The sequence below is a fragment of the Canis lupus genome, chromosome 36 (genome assembly GCF_011100685.1).
Source record: "Canis lupus familiaris isolate Mischka breed German Shepherd chromosome 36, alternate assembly UU_Cfam_GSD_1.0, whole genome shotgun sequence".
In the NCBI taxonomy this organism is placed as follows: domain Eukaryota; kingdom Metazoa; phylum Chordata; class Mammalia; order Carnivora; family Canidae; genus Canis; species Canis lupus.
The window spans coordinates 22511686-22531483 of record NC_049257.1 but is presented as its reverse complement, the minus strand read 5'-3'; the positions used below and the strand labels follow the sequence as shown (position 1 = coordinate 22531483).

The 19798-nt window shown below is 44.9% G+C and overlaps 1 protein-coding gene across 1 annotated transcript in view; it reads left to right on the top strand.

The window, feature by feature from the left end:
- TTN (titin) overlaps positions 1-19798 on the top strand; it is a 273898-nt gene that overhangs the window by 221457 nt on the left and 32643 nt on the right. The window contains 6 exon segments of the mRNA XM_038584970.1: positions 76-180; positions 619-816; positions 914-1210; positions 1300-1887; positions 1979-2281; positions 2396-19501. Coding sequence (XP_038440898.1) covers positions 76-180; positions 619-816; positions 914-1210; positions 1300-1887; positions 1979-2281; positions 2396-19501 — 18597 coding nt within the window.

Here is a 19798-nt window from a genome sequence, read left to right as displayed (position 1 = left end):
CAGAAAACACAAAGCGAAATATGTTTTTGAGGAAGTGCCCTACTCCTAAATCTTGCATCATTTACTCTTTCCCAGATGTGCCTGATGCTCCCCCACCTCCTAATATCGTGGAAGTCAGACATGATTCGGTATCTCTAACTTGGACTGACCCCAGGAAAACCGGTGGCTCCCCAATTACAGGTATTTAATTTGCTCTAATCCTATAGCTTCTACATTAGTGTTTCTTCTAAATCTTCCTCCCTGAAAAGACGCTGAATGTATGCTCTTAATTTATAGCACTACCCACACAGATGGTAACGTTTTTGCCTTTCAGTACATCAAGCATGAATTAAGCTCATACTTGATTTCAATGAAAATCTCCTAATAGTTAATAAGAAAAGTCTTTCTGAGTGAACATCTATTTTTGTAAGTTAGAATTTTTCAACAGAAGGTGGAATAAATGCATAGATTCCAAGAGAAAAGAAAATAGTCCTTAGCTAAAAAAGTGTAGATGCTATCAAGAATGACTATTTCTTCCATATTATGTGGAACTATCTGGGCAAAAACATGTATTCAAGAATCAGGTTGGCATTTGTGTTTCCTACCTGAATTGACAAATTCACCGGCTCTATTTTGTAGGGTATCATATTGAATTCAAGGAAAGAAACAGCCTAATGTGGAAGAGAGCTAACAAGACTCCTATCAGGATGAAAGACTTCAAAGTGACAGGATTAACTGAAGGTCTTGAATACGAATTCCGAGTTATGGCAATCAATTTAGCAGGAGTAGGCAAGCCAAGCCTGCCGTCAGAGCCAGTTGTGGCACTTGATCCGATTGGTAAGTCATTACACAAAGAAAGGCCCATGTGTGTGTTCTGCATAAAAAAAAAAAAAAAAAAACGCTGGTATTTGACTGGCTTTTTGCTTCATTTTAGATCCTCCTGGCAAACCTGAGGTTATTAATGTAACAAGGAATTCAGTGACCCTCATTTGGACTGAACCCAAATATGACGGTGGTCATAAGCTGACTGGATATATAGTGGAGAAGCGGGATCTACCCTCTAAATCTTGGACGAAAGCCAACCATGTTAATGTCCCAGATTGTGCCTTTACTGTCACTGACCTTGTTGAAGGTGGAAAATATGAATTCAGAATTAGAGCAAAGAATACAGCAGGTGCTATCAGTGCTCCCTCAGAAAGTACAGGAACCGTTATTTGCAAGGATGAATACGGTGAGTCTACTTTACTTTTCATGTACGTAAAAAAATAGAAAATTAAGCCTCCTTCCTTTTCTGATTAAAATGTATTTTTTTCTTTGCAGAGGCACCGACCATTGTCCTTGATCCCACAATAAAAGACGGGCTGACAATTAAAGCAGGAGATACCATTGTTTTGAGTGCCATTAGCATTCATGGCAAGCCCCTTCCAAAGTCGAGTTGGTCTAGGGCAGGAAAAGACATTAGACCATCAGATATCGTTCAGATATCTTCGACCCCAACATCTTCCATGCTTACTGTCAAGTATGCCACTAGAAAAGATGCAGGTGAATATACCATTACTGCTACCAATCCTTTTGGCACAAAGGAGGAACACGTGAAGGTAACAGTCCTCGATGTACCTGGTCCCCCCGGTCCCATTGAAATCAGTAACGTTTCTGCTGAAAAAGCAACGCTTACGTGGACACCGCCATTGGAGGATGGCGGCTCACCAATTAAGTCCTATGTCCTTGAAAAGAGAGAAACCAGTCGACTTTTGTGGACAGTGGTTGCTGAAGACATTCAGTCTTGCAGGCATGTGGCAACCAAACTTATCCAAGGGAATGAGTACGTCTTCCGGGTCTCAGCTGTCAACCAGTATGGGAAAGGAGAACCTGTACAGTCGGAACCTGTCAAAATGGTGGACAGATTCGGTATGTAGAGCACATGAGGGAGCGGACACGTTAACATTTGCAGCACCGTTTATGAAAGCATGGATTTCTCATAAATATGCTTCCTTTTCAGGTCCCCCTGGCCCTCCTGGAAAACCAGAGGTATCAAATGTCACTAAAAACACTGCCACTGTCAGTTGGAAAAGACCAGTGGATGACGGTGGTAGTGAAATCACAGGATATCACATCGAAAGGAGAGAAAAGAAAAGCTTACGGTGGGTGAGAGCAACAAAGATGCCAGTTTCGGATCTCAGATGCAAAGTAACAGGACTGCAAGAAGGAAACACCTACGAATTCCGGGTCAGCGCGGAAAACAAAGCCGGAATTGGTCCACCTAGCGAAGCCTCAAATCCTGTCCTGATGAAAGACGTAGCATGTTAGTATTTTTTTTTTTTTCCACACCACTCATTTGGAAGTGCCAATATCTCAGCCAAGTTATCCAAAAGCCAAACTCCTAATATACACTTTGGTGTCTTTGCTTCTGTTTCAGATCCCCCAGGCCCACCTTCAAATGCACGTGTCACCGACACTACCAAAAAATCTGCTTCTTTAGCATGGGGCAAGCCTCATTATGACGGAGGACTTGAAATCACTGGCTATATTGTAGAGCATCAAAAAGTAGGAGATGAGGCCTGGATAAAAGATACAACAGGAACTGCTCTCCGAATCACTCAATTTGTTGTCCCTGATCTGCAGACCAAAGAAAAATATAATTTTAGAATCAGAGCCATCAATGATGCAGGTATCGGGGAGCCAGCAGTGATTCCAGACGTTGAAATTGTGGAACGGGAAATGGCTCCTGATTTTGAACTAGATGCTGAGCTTCGAAGAACACTGGTTGTTAGAGCAGGACTCAGTATTAGAATATTCGTGCCAATTAAAGGTCGTCCTGCTCCTGAAGTGACGTGGACCAAAGACGACATCAACCTGAAAAACCGAGCTAACATTGAGAATACGGAATCATTTACTCTTCTCATTATACCAGAATGTAACAGATATGACACTGGTAAATTTGTCATGACCATCGAAAACGCTGCTGGGAAGAAAAGTGGCTTTGTTAATGTCAGAGTCTTGGATACCCCAGGACCTGTCCTTAACCTGAGGCCTACTGACATCACAAAGGACAGTGTCACCCTGCACTGGGACCTTCCTCTGATAGATGGGGGCTCACGTATAACAAACTACATCGTGGAGAAACGAGAAGCAACACGGAAATCTTACTCCACAGTCAGCACGAAGTGCCACAAATGCACATATAAAGTTACTGGCTTGTCGGAAGGTTGTGAATACTTCTTCAGAGTGATGGCAGAAAACGAATATGGAATTGGTGAGCCAGCAGAAACAACAGAACCCGTGAAAGCCTCTGAGGCACCATCACCACCAGATAGTCTGAACATTATGGACATAACTAAGAGCACAGTCAGCCTGGCGTGGCCTAAACCAAAGCACGATGGTGGCAGTAAGATCACTGGCTATGTAATTGAAGCCCAGAGAAAGGGCTCTGACCAGTGGACTCACATCACAACCGTGAAAGGGCTAGAATGTGTGGTGAAGAATCTAACAGAAGGAGAGGAATATACCTTCCAAGTGATGGCTGTGAACAGTGCAGGAAGAAGTGCCCCTAGAGAAAGCAGACCTGTCATTGTCAAGGAGCAGACAATGCTTCCAGAATTGGATCTGCGTGGCATTTATCAGAAATTGGTCATTGCCAAAGCTGGTGACAACATCAAAGTTGAAATTCCAGTGCTTGGTCGGCCAAAGCCCACAGTCACGTGGAAAAAAGGAGACCAGATTCTTAAACAGACACAGAGAGTTAATTTTGAAAATACAGCAACTTCAACCATCTTAAATATCAACGAGTGTGTAAGAAGTGATAGCGGGCCCTATCCATTGACAGCAAGGAACATTGTAGGAGAGGTTGGTGATGTCATCACCATTCAAGTCCACGATATCCCAGGGCCACCCACTGGACCAATCCGATTTGATGAAGTCTCATCTGATTTTGTAACCTTCTCTTGGGACCCGCCCGAGAACGATGGAGGTGTACCAATAAGCAACTACATAGTAGAAATGCGGCAGACTGACAGCACTACATGGGTTGAACTAGCAACCACCGTCATACGCACTACCTATAAAGCCACTCGCCTCACTACTGGAGTGGAGTATCAATTCCGGGTAAAAGCACAAAATAGATATGGAGTTGGACCAGGCATCACATCAACACCTATAGTTGCCAACTATCCATTTAAGGTTCCTGGGCCTCCTGGAACCCCTCAGGTGACTGCAGTTACCAAAGATTCTATGACAATTAGCTGGCATGAGCCTCTTTCTGATGGTGGAAGCCCCATTTTAGGATATCACATTGAAAGAAAAGAACGAAATGGTATTCTCTGGCAGACCGTGAGCAAAGCATTGGTGCCAGGCAACATTTTCAAATCTAGTGGACTTACAGATGGTATTGCTTATGAATTCCGAGTGATTGCAGAAAACCTGGCAGGCAAAAGCAAGCCAAGCAAGCCATCTGAACCTATGCTTGCTTTAGATCCCATTGACCCACCTGGGAAACCGGTTCCTCTGAATATTACTAGACACACAGTGACACTTAAATGGGCTAAGCCTGAATACACTGGAGGCTTTAAAATTACCAGTTATATAGTTGAAAAGAGAGACCTTCCCAATGGACGGTGGCTAAAGGCCAACTTCAGCAATATTCTGGAGAATGAATTTACAGTCAGCGGCCTAACAGAAGATGCTGCCTACGAATTCCGAGTGATTGCCAAAAACGCCGCTGGTGCTGTTAGTCCACCGTCTGAGCCATCAGATGCTATCACGTGCAGGGATGACATTGAAGCACCAAAGATAATGGTGGACGTTAAGTTTAAAGACACAATAATATTAAAAGCAGGAGAAGCATTCAAGCTAGAAGCTGACGTTTCAGGTCGCCCACTTCCAACGATGGAATGGACCAAAGATGGAAAGGAGCTTGAAGGCACAGCAAAGCTAGAAATAAGAATTGCAGATTTCTCTACTTATCTGATAAACAAAGATTCAACAAGAAGGGACAGCGGCGCGTATATCCTCACAGCAACTAATCCTGGTGGGTTTGCTAAACACATTTTCAACGTCAGAGTCCTCGATAGACCAGGCCCACCTGAAGGACCTTTAGCTGTATCTGAAGTGACAGCAGAAAAATGTGTACTGTCGTGGTTGCCTCCACTGGACGACGGAGGTGCCAAGATTGAACATTACATAGTTCAGAAACGTGAGACCAGCAGATTGGCGTGGACAAATGTCGCCTCAGAAGTCCAAGTGACAAAGCTGAAGGTCACTAAGCTTTTGAAAGGCAATGAATACATATTCCGTGTCATGGCTGTAAATAAATACGGAGTTGGAGAGCCACTGGAATCAGAGCCTGTGCTTGCCGTAAATCCGTTCAGACCCCCTGATCCACCCAAAAACCCCGAAGTTACAGCCATCACTAAAGACTCGATGGTTGTCTGCTGGGGACATCCTGACTCCGACGGTGGAAGTGAAATCATCAATTATATCGTAGAACGGCGTGATAAAGCTGGGCAACGCTGGGTGAAATGCAACAAAAAGACTCTTACTGATTTGAGATACAAGGTGTCTGGACTAACAGAAGGGCATGAGTATGAGTTCAGGATCATGGCTGAAAACGCCGCTGGAATTAGCGCACCGAGTTCCACGAGTCCGTTTTATAAAGCTTGTGACGCTGTGTTTAAACCCGGCCCACCAGGGAACCCACGCGTTCTAGATACAAGCAGATCATCCATTTCAATTGCTTGGAATAAACCGATCTACGATGGTGGCTCAGAAATCACTGGGTACATTGTCGAGATTGCCCGGCCCGAGGAAGATGAGTGGCAGATTGTCACTCCACCAGCTGGGCTCAAGGCAACTTCTTACACCATCACCAACCTCGTAGAGAATCAGGAATATAAAATCCGCATCTATGCCATGAACTCCGAAGGGATGGGAGAGCCTGCGCTGGTTCCTGGGACCCCGAAGGCTGAAGAGAGGATGCTGCCTCCAGAGATTGAGCTGGACGCTGACCTGCGCAAAGTTGTCACCATAAGAGCTTGTTGCACCCTGAGACTGTTTGTCCCCATCAAAGGCAGGCCAGCCCCTGAGGTGAAGTGGACCCGGGAACACGGAGAGTCCTTAGATAAAGCCAGCATCGAATCCACGAGCTCTTACACCCTGCTCATCGTCGGAAACGTAAACAGATTCGACAGCGGCAAATACATACTCACGGTAGAAAACAGCTCGGGCAGCAAGTCTGCGTTTGTCAATGTTAGAGTCCTAGACACCCCAGGCCCCCCGCAGGACCTCAAGGTGAAGGAGGTCACTAAGACATCTGTCACGTTGACGTGGGAGCCTCCTCTCCTTGATGGCGGTTCGAAAATAAAGAACTATATTGTTGAAAAGAGGGAATCAACCAGAAAAGCATATTCAACTGTTGCAACAAATTGCCACAAGACGTCCTGGAAGGTAGACCAGCTTCAGGAAGGGTGTAGTTACTATTTCAGGGTTCTTGCTGAGAACGAATATGGCATCGGGCTGCCTGCCGAAACTGCGGAATCTGTGAAAGCCTCAGAACGACCCCTTCCACCAGGAAAAATAACTTTGGTGGATGTCACCAGAAACAGCGTGTCACTCTCTTGGGAAAAACCAGAGCACGACGGAGGCAGTCGAATTCTAGGCTACATTGTGGAGATGCAGAGCAAAGGTAGCGACAAGTGGGCCACATGTGCCACAGTCAAAGTCACCGAAGCCACCATAACCGGATTAATTCAGGGTGAAGAATACTCTTTCCGTGTGTCCGCTCAGAACGAAAAGGGCATCAGCGATCCCAGGCAACTGAGCGTGCCAGTAATTGCCAAAGACCTTGTCATCCCACCAGCCTTCAAACTCCTGTTCACCACTTTCACTGTACTGGCCGGTGAAGACCTAAAAGTTGACGTTCCATTCATTGGACGCCCTACGCCTGCTGTAACCTGGCATAAAGACGACGTGCCACTGAAGCAGACCACTAGAGTAAATGCGGAGAGCACAGAAAATAATTCACTACTGACAATAAAGGAAGCCTGCCGAGAAGATGTTGGACATTACACAGTTAAACTGACTAACTCGGCTGGCGAAGCTACCGAAACCCTTAATGTTATTGTTCTTGACAAACCAGGGCCTCCAACCGGACCCGTTAAAATGGATGAAGTGACAGCTGACAGTATTACTCTTTCCTGGGGCCCCCCTAAGTACGACGGTGGGAGTTCTATCAATAATTACATCGTAGAAAAACGGGACACTTCCACAACCACCTGGCAAATTGTATCAGCTACTGTTGCAAGGACAACAATCAAGGCCTGTAGATTAAAGACCGGATGTGAATACCAGTTTAGGATCGCAGCTGAAAACAGATACGGCAAGAGCACATACCTGAATTCAGAGCCTGTCATAGCCCAGTATCCATTCAAAGTCCCCGGCCCTCCTGGCACGCCATTTGTAACGCTCTTCTCCAAGGACAGCATGGAAGTACAGTGGAATGAGCCAGTGAGTGACGGAGGTAGCAGAGTCATCGGCTATCATCTAGAGCGCAAGGAAAGAAATAGTATCCTCTGGGTGAAGTTGAATAAAACGCCCATTCCTCAAACCAAGTTTAAGACCACTGGCCTCGATGAAGGCATTGAATATGAATTTAGAGTCTCTGCAGAGAACATCGTGGGCATCGGCAAGCCAAGTAAGGTGTCAGAATGCTACATGGCGCGTGACCCGTGCGATCCGCCTGGACGGCCAGAGGCAATTATTGTCACACGAAACTCTGTGACGCTCCAGTGGAAGAAACCCACTTATGATGGTGGAAGCAAGATCACCGGCTACATTGTAGAGAAGAAAGAATTGCCTGATGGCCGCTGGATGAAAGCCAGTTTTACGAATGTCATTGACACTCAGTTTGAAGTAACTGGCCTAGTTGAAGATCAGAGGTATGAGTTCCGGGTGATAGCTCGAAATGCTGCAGGAGTGTTTAGTGAGCCTTCAGAAAGCACGGGAGCAATAACAGCAAGAGACGAGGTAGATCCACCACGAATAAGTATGGATCCAAAATACAAAGACACAATTGTGCTTCACGCTGGTGAGTCATTCAAGATTGACGCAGATATTCACGGCAAACCAATACCAACCATTCAGTGGGTAAAAGGTGATCAGGAGCTTTCAAATACAGCTCGATTAGAAATAAAGAGCACGGACTTTGCCACCAGTCTCAGCGTAAAGGATGCAGTACGCATTGACAGTGGCAATTACATACTGAAGGCCAAAAATGTCGCAGGGGAGAGATCAGTTACTGTAAATGTCAAGGTCCTCGATAGACCAGGGCCCCCTGAAGGACCTGTTGTGGTATCAGGAGTGACAGCGGAAAAATGCACACTAGCTTGGAAACCCCCACTACAGGATGGTGGGAGTGATATCATAAATTATATTGTGGAAAGGAGAGAAACCAGCCGCTTAGTTTGGACTCTGGTTGATGCCAATGTGCAGACTCTCAGCTACAAGGTTACTAAGCTTCTCGAAGGCAATGAATATATCTTCCGTATAATGGCTGTAAACAAATATGGTGTTGGTGAACCGCTTGAATCTGAGCCAGTAATTGCCAAGAATCCGTTTGTAGTGCCAGATGCACCAAAGGCTCCAGAAATCACCACAGTGACCAAGGACTCAATGGTTGTTGTATGGGAAAGACCGGCATCTGATGGTGGCAGTGAAATTCTTGGATATGTTCTTGAAAAACGGGATAAGGAAGGCATTCGATGGACAAGATGCCACAAACGCCTGATTGGGGAATTGCGCTTGAGAGTAACTGGACTCCTAGAAAATCACAATTATGAGTTCAGAGTCTCAGCCGAGAATGCTGCTGGACTCAGTGAACCAAGCCTACCTTCTGCTTACCAAAAGGCTTGTGATCCTATTTATAAACCAGGACCTCCAAACAATCCCAAAGTCATAGATATTACCAGATCTTCTGTCTTCCTTTCTTGGAGCAAACCAATATATGACGGTGGCTGTGAAATCCAAGGCTACATTGTCGAAAAATGTGATGTGAGTGTTGGCGAATGGACCATGTGCACTCCACCAACTGGAATCAATAAAACAAATATAGAAGTAGAAAAGCTATTGGAGAAGCATGAGTACAATTTCCGTATCTGTGCTGTCAATAAAGCTGGAGTTGGAGAACATGCGGATGTCCCAGGACCTGTTATAGTTGAAGAAAAATTAGAAGCACCAGACATTGAACTTGACCTAGAACTAAGGAAAATTATTAACATAAGGGCAGGTGGCTCCTTAAGGCTATTTGTTCCCATCAAAGGTCGTCCTACACCAGAAGTTAAATGGGGGAAGATGGATGGTGAAATCCGAGATGCAGCTATAATTGATGTCACTAGCAGTTTCACCTCTCTCGTTCTTGACAATGTCAACCGATACGATAGTGGAAAATACACTCTCACATTAGAAAACAGCAGTGGAACAAAGTCTGCCTTTGTTACTGTGAGAGTCCTGGACACACCAAGTCCACCTGTTAACCTGAAAGTCACAGAAATCACTAAAGACTCAGTATCAATTACATGGGAACCGCCTCTGCTGGATGGGGGATCCAAGATTAAAAATTACATTGTTGAGAAACGTGAGGCCACAAGAAAATCATATGCTGCAGTTGTAACAAACTGCCATAAGAATTCTTGGAAGATTGAACAACTCCAGGAAGGCTGCAGTTATTACTTCAGAGTCACAGCTGAGAACGAGTACGGTATTGGCCTTCCTGCCCACACTGCTGATCCTATTAAGGTTGCAGAAGTCCCACAACCTCCAGGAAAGATAACTGTGGATGATGTCACCAGAAACAGTGTTTCCTTGAGTTGGACAAAGCCCGAACATGATGGTGGCAGTAAAATCATTCAGTATATTGTGGAAATGCAAGCTAAGCACAGCGAGAAATGGTCAGAGTGTGCTCGAGTCAAGTCCCTCGAAGCGGTAATTACTAACCTGACTCAGGGAGAAGAATACCTCTTTAGAGTTGTGGCCGTAAATGAAAAGGGAAGAAGTGATCCCAGGTCCCTTGCTGTTCCAGTAGTTGCGAAAGATCTGGTCATCGAGCCAGATGTGAGACCTGCATTCAGCAACTACAGTGTACAGGTTGGCCAAGATTTGAAAATAGAAGTGCCAATTTCTGGACGTCCTAAGCCAACCATTACCTGGACTAAAGATGGTCTTCCACTGAAGCAGACCACAAGAGTCAACGTTACTGATTCCCCTGACCTCACCGTACTCAGCATTAAAGAAACGCATAAGGATGACGGTGGACACTATGGAATCACAGTTGCTAATGTTGTGGGTCAGAAAACAGCATCCATTGAAGTTATAACTCTAGATAAACCTGATCCTCCAAAAGGACCTGTTAAATTTGATGAAGTCAGTGCTGAAAGTATTACACTATCTTGGAACCCCCCAACATACACAGGGGGCTGCCAAATCACCAACTACATTGTTCAGAAAAGAGACACAACCACCACGGTATGGGACACGGTTTCTGCTACTGTTGCCAGAACCACACTCAAAGTGACCAAACTGAAAACTGGTACAGAATACCAATTCAGAATATTTGCTGAAAACAGGTACGGACAAAGCTTTGCCCTGGAGTCGGAGCCAATTGTAGCTCAATATCCCTACAAAGAACCAGGCCCTCCAGGCACACCATTTGTCACAGCCATTTCCAAAGACGCCATGGTCGTTCAGTGGCATGAACCAATCAATAACGGCGGAAGCCCCGTCATAGGTTACCACCTTGAGAGGAAGGAAAGAAATAGCATTTTGTGGACAAAAGTCAACAAAACTATTATTCATGACACTCAGTTTAAAGCACTCAATCTTGAAGAGGGCATTGAATATGAGTTCAGAGTTTATGCTGAAAATATTGTTGGTGTAGGTAAAGCAAGCAAGAATTCCGAATGCTACGTAGCCAGAGATCCCTGTGACCCGCCAGGAACCCCAGAAGCAATAATGGTTAAAAGAAATGAAATCACTTTACAGTGGACCAAACCTGAATATGATGGCGGAAGTATGATTACAGGTTACATCATAGAGAAACGTGATTTGCCTGAGGGTCGCTGGATGAAAGCCAGCTTCACAAATGTCATCGAGACTCAATTTACCGTGTCAGGCCTTACTGAAGATCAAAGATATGAGTTTAGAGTCATTGCGAAGAATGCAGCTGGTGTAATAAGTAAACCCTCTGACAGTACTGGACCAATAACTGCCAGGGATGAGGTTGAACTTCCAAGAATTTCAATGGATCCAAAATTCAGAGACACAATTGTGGTGAATGCTGGTGAAACATTCAGGCTTGAGGCTGATGTCCACGGAAAGCCCCTTCCTACCATTGAGTGGTTACGAGGAGATAAGGAAATTGAAGAATCTGCCAGATGTGAGATAAAGAACACAGATTTTAAGGCTTTACTTATTGTGAAGGATGCCATTAGAATTGATGGTGGACAGTATATTTTAAGAGCTTCCAATGTTGCAGGTTCTAAGTCTTTCCCAGTAAATGTAAAAGTATTGGACAGGCCAGGACCTCCAGAAGGGCCAGTCCAGGTTACTGGAGTCACTTCTGAAAAATGCTCTTTGACATGGTCTCCACCACTTCAAGATGGTGGCAGTGACATTTCTCACTATGTCGTTGAAAAGAGAGAAACAAGTCGACTTGCCTGGACTGTGGTTGCTTCAGAAGTTGTGACCAATTCTCTGAAAATTACCAAACTCTTAGAAGGGAATGAATATATTTTCCGCATAATGGCTGTCAACAAATACGGTGTTGGGGAGCCTTTGGAATCTGCACCAGTACTGATGAAAAATCCATTTGTGCCTCCCGGACCACCAAAAAGCTTGGAAGTCACCAACATTGCCAAGGACTCCATGACCGTCTGTTGGAACCGTCCAGATAGTGACGGTGGAAGTGAGATTATCGGCTACATTGTAGAGAAGAGAGACAGAAGTGGCATCAGGTGGATAAAATGTAGTAAACGCCGCATTACAGATTTGCGTCTGAGGGTAACAGGATTAACAGAAGATCATGAATACGAATTCAGAGTCTCTGCAGAAAATGCTGCTGGAGTGGGAGAACCAAGTCCAGCTACGGTTTATTATAAGGCTTGTGATCCTATATTCAAACCTGGTCCACCCACCAACGCACACATTGTGGACACCACTAAAAATTCAATTACACTCGCTTGGGGTAAGCCCATCTATGATGGTGGCAGTGAGATCATAGGCTACGTAGTAGAACTCTGTAAAGCAGACGAAGAAGAATGGCAAATAGTTACTCCACAGACTGGCCTGAGAGCCACTCGATTTGAAATTTCAAAACTCATTGAGCACCAAGAATATAAAATACGAGTCTCTGCCCTCAATAAAGTTGGCTTAGGTGAGGCTACGTCGGTTCCTGGTACTGTGAAACCAGAAGATAAACTTGAAGCACCTGAACTTGACCTTGACTCTGAATTAAGGAAAGGAATAGTTGTCAGAGCTGGTGGGTCGGCCAGAATTCACATTCCATTCAAGGGTCGCCCAACACCAGAGATCACTTGGTCTCGAGAGGAAGGTGAATTCACAGATAAGGTCCAAATTGAAAAGGGGGTAAACTATACCCAACTATCAATAGACAACTGTGATAGAAATGATGCCGGAAAATACATTCTCAAGCTGGAAAACAGCAGTGGATCTAAATCCGCTTTTGTGACTGTGAAAGTTTTGGACACCCCAGGACCTCCACAGAATTTGACAGTCAAAGAGGTTAAAAAGGATTCTGTCCTTCTGGTATGGGAACCACCCATCATTGATGGGGGTGCAAAGGTGAAGAACTATGTTATTGACAAACGTGAGTCAACCAGAAAAGCATACGCTAATGTGAGTAGTAAATGCGGTAAAACAAGCTTTAAAGTTGAGAATCTTACAGAGGGAGCCATTTATTACTTTAGAGTCATGGCTGAAAATGAATTTGGAGTTGGTGTTCCAGTGGAAACTGTTGATGCTGTGAAAGCTGCTGAACCTCCTTCCCCGCCAGGAAAAGTGACACTCACGGATGTGTCCCAGACCAGTGCATCACTGATGTGGGAGAAACCTGAACATGATGGTGGTAGCAGAGTCTTGGGTTATGTTGTTGAAATGCAGCCCAAAGGAACCGAAAAATGGAGTACTGTTGCCGAATCCAAAGTCTGTAGTGCAGTCATTACTGGTTTGAGTTCTGGACAAGAATATCAGTTCCGGGTCAAGGCTTATAACGAGAAAGGGAAAAGCGATCCAAGAGTGCTCGGTGTTCCTGTCATAGCCAAGGACTTGACCATACAGCCTAGTTTTAAGTTGCCATTTAACACATATACCGTCCAGGCTGGAGAGGATCTTAAAATCGAAATCCCAGTTATCGGCCGACCAAGACCTGAAATTTCATGGGTCAAAGATGGTGAGCCTTTTAAACAAACAACAAGAGTAAATGTTGAGGAAACAGCTACTTCAACTATTTTGCACATTAAAGAAAGTAACAAAGATGACTTTGGAAAATACACTATAACAGCAACAAATAGTGCAGGTACCGCCACAGAAAATCTCAGCATTATTGTTTTGGAAAAGCCCGGACCTCCAACTGGACCAGTTCGGTTCGATGAAGTTAGCGCAGACTTTGTGGTCATATCTTGGGAACCTCCAGCCTATACTGGTGGCTGCCAAATAAGCAACTACATTGTAGAGAAGCGAGATACAACTACCACCACTTGGCAGATGGTATCAGCAACAGTTGCGAGAACAACGATTAAAGTAACCAAACTGAAAACAGGCACAGAGTACCAGTTTAGAATTTTTGCAGAAAACAGGTATGGAAAGAGTGCCCCTCTCGATTCTAAACCAGTTGTTGTACAATATCCATTTAAAGAACCTGGACCGCCTGGAACTCCTTTTGTGACATCAATTTCAAAAGATCAAATGATTGTGCAGTGGCATGAGCCAGTTAACGATGGTGGGAGCAAAGTTATCGGCTACCATCTTGAACAGAAAGAAAAGAACAGCATTTTATGGGTCAAATTAAATAAGATTCCCATTCAAGACACCAAATTCAAAACAACCGGACTTGATGAAGGACTTGAGTATGAGTTCAAAGTTTCTGCTGAAAATATCGTTGGCATCGGCAAGCCTAGCAAAGTGTCAGAATGCTTTGTCGCTCGTGATCCATGTGACCCACCTGGCCGCCCTGAAGCCATTGTTATCACAAGGAACAATGTCACACTGAAATGGAAGAAACCTGCTTATGATGGTGGTAGCAAAATAACAGGTTATATCGTAGAAAAGAAGGATCTACCCGATGGCCGCTGGATGAAAGCCAGCTTCACCAACGTGTTAGAGACTGAATTTACAGTGAGTGGACTTGTAGAAGACCAGCGATATGAATTTAGAGTAATTGCAAGAAATGCAGCTGGCAACTTTAGTGAACCGTCTGAAAGCACTGGTGCCATTACTGCACGAGATGAAATTGATGCACCGAACGCCTCACTGGATCCCAAATATAAAGACGTAATCGTTGTTCACGCAGGAGAGACTTTTGTCCTTGAAGCTGACATCCGCGGCAAGCCCATACCCGATATCGTTTGGTCAAAAGATGGAAAAGAGCTTGAAGAAACAGCTGCGAGGATGGAAATTAGATCTACTATTCAGAAAACCACTCTTGTTGTCAAAGACTGTATACGTACTGATGGAGGACAGTATATTCTGAAACTCAGCAACGTTGGTGGTACAAAGTCCATACCAATCACTGTAAAGGTACTTGACAGGCCAGGGCCCCCAGAAGGACCTCTGAAAGTTTCTGGAGTTACTGCTGAGAAATGTTACCTGGCGTGGAACCCGCCTTTACAGGACGGTGGTGCTAATATCTCACATTACATCATTGAAAAGAGAGAAACAAGCAGACTCTCCTGGACCCAGGTTTCCACTGAGGTCCAGGCCCTCAACTACAAAGTCACTAAACTGCTTCCTGGTAATGAGTACATTTTCCGTGTCATGGCTGTCAATAAATACGGAATTGGAGAGCCCTTGGAATCCGAGCCTGTGATAGCCCGTAATCCTTATAAACCACCAGGTCCCCCTTCACCACCCGAAGCCTCAGCAATCACCAAAGATTCTATGGTGGTAACATGGGCACGCCCAGTGGATGACGGAGGTGCCGAAATTGAGGGCTACATTCTTGAAAAACGAGATAAGGAAGGCATTAGATGGACCAAGTGCAACAAGAAAACTCTAACAGATCTCCGGTTCAGGGTAACTGGCCTTACCGAAGGTCATTCCTACGAGTTCAGAGTTGCTGCCGAAAACGCAGCTGGCGTGGGTGAACCAAGCGAGCCATCTGTTTTCTACCGTGCCTGTGATGCTCTGTATCCACCAGGTCCACCAAGTAATCCAAAAGTGACGGATACTTCCAGATCTTCTGTCTCCCTGGCGTGGAGTAAGCCTATTTATGATGGCGGTGCACCCGTTAAGGGCTATGTCGTTGAGGTCAAAGAAGCTTCTGCGGATGAATGGACAACTTGCACTCCACCAACAGGATTACAAGGAAAGCAATTCACAGTGACCAAGCTTAAAGAGAACACTGAGTATAACTTCCGTATCTGTGCCATCAATTCTGAAGGTGTGGGTGAACCTGCAACTATACCTGGCTCAGTTGTGGCGAAAGAGAGGCTGGAGCCACCAGAAATAGAACTCGATGCTGACCTGAGAAAGGTAGTCGTTCTGCGGGCAAGTGCTACTTTACGCTTATTTGTCACCATCAAAGGTCGACCGGAACCTGAGGTTAAATGGGAGAAGGCCGAAGGCATTCTCACTGAGAGGGCCCAGATCGAGGTGACCAGCTCATACACAATGTTAGTCATTGACAACGTCACCAGATTTGATAGCGGTCGGTATAACCTGACGCTAGAAAATAACAGCGGTTCTAAGACAGCTTTTGTTAACGTCAGAGTTCTTGACTCGCCAAGCGCCCCTGTGAATTTGAATGTAAGAGAAGTAAAGAAAGACTCGGTGATCTTGTCTTGGGAGCCACCACTTATCGATGGTGGAGCGAAGATTACAAACTACATTGTCGAAAAACGAGAAACTACAAGAAAAGCATATGCTACGGTTACAAACAACTGCACCAAGAATACATTTAAAATTGAAAATCTACAAGAAGGATGTTCTTACTACTTCCGAGTCTTGGCTTCCAATGAATATGGGATCGGTTTGCCAGCTGAAACAACTGAACCCGTTAAAGTTTCTGAACCACCCCTCCCACCCGGAAGAGTGACCCTTGTCGACGTGACCCGCAATACAGCTACAATTAAGTGGGAGAAACCAGAAAGTGACGGTGGCAGCAAAATTACTGGTTATGTAGTTGAAATGCAGACTAAAGGGAGTGAAAAATGGAGCACTTGCACACAAGTTAAGACTCTGGAGGCGACTATATCTGGCCTAACTGCAGGAGAAGAGTACACCTTCAGGGTAGCTGCAGTGAATGAAAAAGGAAGAGGTGACCCGAGACAACTTGGAGTGCCGGTAATTGCACGGGACATTGAAATAAAGCCCTCAGTTGAGCTTCCTTTCAATACTTTCAATGTAAAGGCTAGAGACCAACTGAAGATTGATGTTCCATTTAAAGGAAGACCTCAAGCGACCGTAAGCTGGAAAAAGGACGGTCAGATTCTTAAGGAAACGACACGGGTCAACGTCTCTTCTTCAAAGACCGTAACATCACTCTCCATTAAGGAAGCTTCAAGGGAAGATGTCGGAACTTATGAATTGTGTGTTTCAAACAGTGCCGGGGCCATAACCGTTCCTATTACTGTGATCGTCCTTGACAAACCAGGGCCTCCAGGACCTGTTCACATCGATGAGGTCAGTTGTGACAATGTAACCATTTCTTGGAATCCTCCAGAATACGATGGCGGCTGCCAAATCAGCAATTACATCGTTGAAAAGAGAGAAACCACTTCTACCACATGGCACGTGGTTTCACAAGCAGTGGCAAGAACATCCATTAAAATAGTTCGTCTGACCACAGGAAGTGAGTACCAGTTCCGGGTGTGTGCAGAAAACCGCTTTGGCAGGAGCTCCTACAGCGAGTCTGCACCTGTTGTTGCAGAGTATCCATTCAGCCCCCCGGGCCCTCCTGGTACTCCTAAAGTCGTGCATGCCACAAAATCGACCATGATTGTAAGCTGGCAAGTGCCAGTTAATGATGGAGGAAGTCAAGTAATTGGCTATCACCTTGAATATAAAGAGAGAAGCAGCATTCTTTGGTCCAAAGCAAATAAAATCCTCATCGCCGATACGCAAATGAAAGTCTCCGGCCTCGACGAAGGACTGATGTATGAGTATCGTGTGTACGCCGAGAACATCGCTGGAATCGGCAAATGCAGTAAATCCTGCGAACCGGTCCCTGCAAGGGATCCTTGTGATCCTCCCGGACAACCTGAAGTCACAAATATCACAAGAAAATCAGTGTCGCTTAAGTGGTCCAAACCACATTATGACGGTGGAGCTAAGATCACAGGCTACATTATCGAACGTAGAGAGCTACCAGATGGCCGGTGGCTGAAGTGCAATTTTACTAACGTACAAGAAACATACTTTGAAGTGACTGAACTTACTGAAGACCAGCGTTATGAATTCCGTGTTTTTGCAAAGAATGCGGCTGACTCCATTAGCGAGCCATCTGAATCCACGGGGCCGATTACAGTGAAAGACGATGTCGAGGCTCCAAGAATCATGATGGATGTCAAGTTCCGAGACGTTATTGTTGTCAAAGCTGGAGAGGTCCTGAAGATAAACGCGGACATTGCAGGGCGACCTCTGCCGGTAATTTCCTGGGCCAAGGATGGGGTCGAAATTGAAGAAAGAGCAAGAACAGAAATTGTCTCAACAGACTATAACACTGTGCTAACGGTGAAGGACTGTGTCCGACGAGACACTGGGCAGTATATACTAACCCTGAAGAATGTTGCAGGAACTCGGTCTATGGCAGTTAATTGCAAGGTACTTGATAAGCCTGGCCCACCTGCAGGACCACTTGAAATAAGTGGCCTCACGGCTGAGAAATGCTCCCTTTCCTGGGGACCACCCCAAGAAAATGGTGGTGCAGATATCGACTATTACATCGTAGAAAAACGTGAAACAAGCCGCCTCGCGTGGACAATATGTGAAGGAGAGTTAAGGACAACATCCTGTAAAGTAACCAAGCTACTCAAAGGCAATGAATACATCTTTAGAGTAACAGGTGTTAATAAATATGGTGTTGGTGAGTCCCTGGAGAGCACGGCAGTAAAGGCACTAAATCCATTTACGGTTCCAAGTCCACCCACATCTTTGGAAATTACATCTGTGACCAAAGAGTTCATGACCCTTTGCTGGTCGAGACCTGAGAGTGATGGAGGCAGTGAAATCTCTGGATATATAATTGAGAGGCGAGAGAAAAACAGCCTACGATGGGTGCGGGTAAACAAAAAACCAGTTTATGACCTGAGAGTGAAATCAACCGGACTTCGGGAAGGATGTGAATATGAGTACCGGGTTTATGCAGAAAACGCTGCTGGCCTGAGCCTTCCAAGTGAAACCTCTCCCTTGATTCGGGCAGAAGACCCGGTGTTCTTGCCATCTCCTCCATCCAAACCCAAGATTGTGGACTCGGGCAAGACAAATATAACTATCAGCTGGGTTAAGCCCTTGTTTGATGGTGGGGCCCCAGTAACTGGATACACCGTAGAATACAAAAAATCTGATGAAACTGAGTGGGAAACTGCAATTCAGAACTTAAGAGGCACAGAATATACTATAGGTGGACTAACTACAGGAGCCGAATATGTTTTCAGAGTAAGATCTGTCAATAAGATCGGTGCTAGTGATCCCAGTGATAGCTCGGATCCCCAGATCGCAAAAGAAAGAGAAGAAGAACCTGTATTTGATCTTGACAGTGAAATGAAGAAGACCTTGATTGTCAAGGCCGGTTCCTCATTTACCATGACCGTACCTTTCCGGGGAAGACCAGTGCCTAGTGTCTCGTGGAGTAAGCCAGACACTGACCTCCGCACCAGAGCTTATATTGATTCCACAGACTCTCGTACGTCACTTACTATTGAAAATGCCAACCGAAATGATTCTGGAAAATATACACTAACAATTCAGAATATTTTGAATGCTGCTTCACTGACCTTAGTTGTCAAAGTTTTAGATTCTCCTGGTCCTCCAGCCAATATTACCGTACATGATATAACCAAAGAATCTGCTGTGTTATCCTGGGATGTTCCTGAAAACGACGGTGGAGCTCCAGTGAAGAATTACCACATAGAAAAACGTGAGGCCAGTAAGAAATCATGGGTCTCTGTGACCAACAACTGTAACCGCCTCTCCTACAAAGTCACCAACCTACAAGAAGGGGCCATCTACTACTTCCGGGTCTCTGGAGAGAATGAGTTTGGTGTTGGTGTGCCAGCTGAAACAAAGGAAGGAGTAAAAATAACAGGTATGTTCTAAGAACAAAGAACATCTATATACCCATATTAATTTTCCTAGAATATATGTATCATTTTATTTACTCTCACTTAATTTTATTTTATTTTTTTTGAGTTGAAGTCATTATTTATTTACACAAGACTCATCTGGTAATGGTGTCTGACTGTGAATTACCTAAAAATCTCACTTAATTTTAAAGGCTTTTGGTTCATACCTCAGATAGTTCATACTATAGCACAACACAAAATCTCTAAGAGAGAAAGTTCTTTGTTAATTAAAAAAAATGTAGAAATTTACATAGCTGGAG